We start from the raw sequence: 4921 nt of genomic DNA on the forward strand, positions 1-4921 counted from the left end.
AACATCTAGTATTGGGTTTGTTCTCTGTTTTTTTTTCCAGGAATATCCACTGGAGATTGCAAATGTCTGAAAATATAGGACTAACCATAAATCATTTCAAATGGGTGTTAAATTAATAATTTTATGACTTGGAATATCAATTTACTGACATCAAAAAATCAATATTATTTACTGTTATTTATTTTTTTTCAATTTGGCCTACCTTTTACAAGGAAATCTGCGTTTTGTTTGAATTGCTGGAGTGCTTCGAAATTGAGGATGAGGGAATGGTTTGAGTATCACATCAACATCATCTTCACCATCATCATCATTGATATTGTCATCATTTGATAACTCTGTAGGTTCCTGTACCGGTACTTCAATGTTGGTATTGTCACCCTCTTCTGAATTGTGGTCAACATCAATATTAGTTTCCTTAGAATAATCATCAAAGTCATTATTAATTAAATCTTTGATCAACAATGTACTATCTGATAGTTCTTTCGGGGCTTGCCTCCCTCCAGTTTTATTAGTTTCTCTGGTAAAGCGAGCAATATCTTTTCTTGCTGAGTCTTCAATTCGTCTCCATAATTCTTTTAAGCGCCTTATTTCTATCAAACCATACACTACTGCAAAATTCAGTCTGAACTTTTTACAAATCCATTTCTTTTCTTTTATTCACATTCCCATCTGTCTTCCTCTAATTCAGCAATATGTATCTTTACTATCTCTTAAAATTTGTCCTTTTCTTGCTCTGTCGAATTGGCAGATCTGTCTCTCTTTGCTTTCTTCATTTTTTTTCTTTACACATGTGGACAGTAGTCTGTTTCATACCAGACTGAAATTTCCCTTGGACTTTCCATTATACAGAGCACTTATAAAAGTTCATGTGAATCTCGATTAATTGTTTTAAATCATTTGATAAACCGGTCTTTGTCAATTTCACTAAACGATCATTTTCATTAGGCTCTCATTGAGACCAAGTTACAGGTTTGGAAGAGATAACGGAATTTATATAAAAAAAAAGTTGGCCCTTACTACAAGATTCACAATATCCTTGCCAACATGCTGAATTTAAATCTTGGTTATTGAGCTTACACAAATATTTAGAAAGCCAGTTAGTGTCATATGTTTCACCTAAACCCTTTAACATTAAAAAAAATCTCATGTCGGCGACATTTACATTGTGGACTATCTTTCTGTAGCAATACATTTGTTGGGCGAAGGGAAAAAATGTAGTCCGAGAAACTGGACAATCTTTATAAAGATCAGGAAACAAGGCATTATGCCTCTCTTAAAAAAAGTGTTAAATAATGTTTCTGTTTTTTTCCCTCTCATCTGTCGCAGTATTGACTACTGAAATGTAATCTTTTAAGCCAGGCATTGTATAAACTAAGTCAGTTCTGTAATAGAACTCTATAATCTTATCGGTGATTTCCTTCGTTGGAGGTTTTCTACCAGGGGCAAGAACGGAGTTCATTTTATTGTAAAGATCCAAACCAATTTGAGCTGCAAGGCCTGAAACAACTGCTGCCTGCTTGCTAGGCGAATTTGGCAAATCTTGTCTACATTTTGAGACAAGTGACCAAATGACTGGGGTGTGCTATTATGCTTTTTTATTGGGGGTCACTTTAACAGTTTTTTGTTCTTGTTTCGATGTTGTTATTTTTTTTTTTTTTTAACTCTTTCTGCAGTTTTCTTTCGTAATATATCACGTTCTTCAAGCTCATTAACATTTCTTTCTGTTTCTTGAAATGCTTTAGCCTTTTGTTTTCATTTAATTTATTTTCAGGGTCTGCCCTTTTTCTCTCTGAACGCTTTTACTCTCTCTGCATTTGAAGAGGTTCTTTTAGCATCCATATTAACTTTTCCATAATGAAAATTAGCTCTCAATAATTTTCAGGTAGTTATAATGTTTTAAACCATATAACTCTAGGAACTGTTATAGTGTGATCAATTGTTGAAATAAAAATTGGATAAACAAACAACAGGGTCCCTTTAAATTAATAAAATTAAATGTGAGTTATCATTATAATATTCTACATCAATCTACTGCAAATTAATACACAGTTCATACATTGTAGTAATGGGTAGTTATCAATGATATTGACCACAAATGGCTGACAGTTGATTTTTTTCTTAAGGAGATAAGATTTAGTCTTTTATAAACTAATTATGCATGCTATAAGGAGCACAAAGCATTGATGCACCCTTATATCACAAAATCTTAATATAAACTATGAAATTACTCACATTATAATTGATTAGATTAAGAGAGTATTGTTCAGTCAGGAAGCAGTCAGATTTATTCCAAATAAGCACACTCCAATAGGGATAATTGAGAAATGTAACGCACGTAACATTACGTCCGTTACACTTTTAGACTTGAATTGTCCAAATTTTATAATTTTATTTTCAAATATTAACATATCTGCTATAAAGAAATGTTCCAATAATGTATTTGAAAATCAGACCCTTGATTTCAATTATAAAAAACTCGCCCGTTTATAAATTAATTAGCTGTCATGTACTAGCTTTTACTAAAACTTATAAGGCTTATTACTGATCATAGCAGGTGCTGTCAGATTTGCAATTAAAAATATAGCCTACACTATAATTTGCCCCCATCTAAATAATGTTATAGGCCATATTTATAGTCATAGATATTATACATGTAAGAAATCGAAAAATGTTCACTACACAACGGCGAATAGGCTAGTCATTTGCTATGAAATCTCCCCGTTGGCAATAATGTTCCCATGCTGAACGCCGATTACGATCCTTGGGAAATTTATAGAAGGACACACCACATCCTTTCGTCAAGACATTACTGCAGCCAAAGGCAACACACCGCACCATAAGATTGCGTCTTCCACGTCTTGGCGGTGTTGCTAAAATGACGTCGTGGGAAATCTGCCTCGTTCGTGGGAGAAAAATGATATGCATATTCAGAGGGACGTCCTTTGACCTAGTTAAATAATAATTTTATATCGATTGTTAAACCATAGCTATGACGTAATCTATTGTGATTTTAATCCAATATCCAGAAGAGTGACTTACCTCAGTCCTTAACACAGTTCACCAACTGTCTATTATAAACCTATAACTGTCAATTCTTAAATAGGAATTGTACATTATTAATTGTAAATATTGTCCTTTAAGAATGGACAAATAGGTTAAAGGATTTGTGCAAAAAATTCTTTTTGGTTTGTATTTGACAACAAATTGTTATAAAAATTGGTCATGAGTGTATGACCGATGGTTTTTAATGTGATTATTGGACTCCATTTCCAATATTGTTGTAATGTGGGTCGTTCTCGAGTTTGACAATTTTACTATCATTGTGGGCCTTTGCTTTCAGTTATCGAAATGTCAATTCTTTTTTTTTTTCGATTTTTCCACACCTTCTCAAGCAAAAGCTGCAACAGCTGCATCAATATTATTACATGTGTCGACCTTCTGTAGTGGCAACGTCGTAAATGAGTGTATTTTGGAACATTTTTGCAAAAACGGAAGTGCCACAGGTCCACATGTGCAAAAAGTCGAAAATCGGCTCTAGAAGGCGCATTTTTGCATCGATTTTCTTCGGGTTTTCATTTTTACAATCTATCTGTTATTTCTGACCTGATAGCACTTAAAAAATTGCGAAATTCGGAAATTCCTAGCTCACTTTTTTCGATCAAATTTTTCAATTTTTTTGCAGCTTTTTTGTTTTTGCATCGATTGATCTGAAATTTTAAACGCAAAGAGACTTCACTAATGTAAATAATATAGTACAGTCAAATATTGTACGTCATTTCCGCTTTTAAACAGGAAAGCGACTGAATTTCAGATCTACTTTCGGTTGAATAACTTCCAGTGTAATTTATGAAGAGCAACGACACAAATATTGATCGGTAGTCAACTTTATAACAAAAAAACAAAGAAAACAAAATTCGGACCGGAAGCGATATTTCGGCCGCCATTTTGATATGACACACTTTTGTAAAACGAAAAATGGTGTTTCTATGGAGAAGTGGGCGTATATAATTTTGATGTGTATGTAAACTGCTATCGATTGCCAACAAAAACCAGGAAGCCGATTTTTGAATTTTCTCTTTTCCTTTTTTGCAACTTCCGGTTGAAGTTTTTGCAAGTTCTATCTCGTGACCTTGACCTTTGATGACCTTTATAAGGTCAAAGGTCATTGACCTTGGCTATCAGTTGACAATTTGACATTTGACCTCCGACTAGTACTTCCGGTTTTATAGCGTTCCGAAAACATTCAAATTCGCAACTTTGGACTGCTCTAGCATGTGAGCTAAATAACCTAAAGGGTCAATTTTTTCGGATTCTTGATGTGCTTTTCATGATTTTCTTTTCAGTGATATCAATTGTATTTTTAAAGCCAAATTGAAATTCTTGATTTTTTCAAAGGTGTTTTTTTACCATATGTATGTCTCTTTGAGCTTGGTGTATGTATATCTTATGACCTACTTGATGTAGAACCTTGAAATTTGGAACACAACTAGACATGTTGAATATGAATTCACTTATGACAAAAAAGTTGAGGTGGGCGTGGCACATCCGGGTTGAATTACTAATTGTTTACATTTAGGAGCAGGGGCATATCTCGCATAGGATACATTTGTTCAAAAAGAGACTTCGTACACAATTACCTCATCCTTTTATCTAGTTTGTGTTAACAGCTCAGTTGTTTCAGCTTTATAGTTCCAAAAAAGGAACGGGCTTTAAAATTTTCAATTTTCGATTTTGACCTTTTTTGACTTTTGTTGACCTATATCCTTTGACTTACATGATGTAGAAGCTTGAAATTTTGAACATAACATAACATTTTGAATATCAATTAACCTATTCAAAAAAATTGAGGTGGGCGTGGCACATCCGGGTTCAATTACTCATTATTGACATTTTTGGCCAAAGGCATAACTCGCTAAGATTA

General features: G+C 33.6%; 1 protein-coding gene across 1 annotated transcript; it reads right to left on the bottom strand.

Annotated features, from left to right (window-relative positions):
• Nucleotides 1-198: 198 nt before the first annotated feature.
• On the bottom strand, nucleotides 199-2925 carry LOTGIDRAFT_155114 (hypothetical protein; the record flags this gene model as incomplete). Its single annotated transcript, XM_009065617.1, has 2 exons — nucleotides 199-608; nucleotides 2787-2925. 2 exons carry the CDS (start codon nucleotides 2923-2925, stop codon nucleotides 199-201), a joined length of 549 nt encoding a protein of 182 aa, XP_009063865.1.
• Nucleotides 2926-4921: the final 1996 nt, after the last annotated feature.

This window comes from Lottia gigantea (assembly GCF_000327385.1).
Source record: "Lottia gigantea unplaced genomic scaffold LOTGIsca_7, whole genome shotgun sequence".
Taxonomy (NCBI): domain Eukaryota; kingdom Metazoa; phylum Mollusca; class Gastropoda; family Lottiidae; genus Lottia; species Lottia gigantea.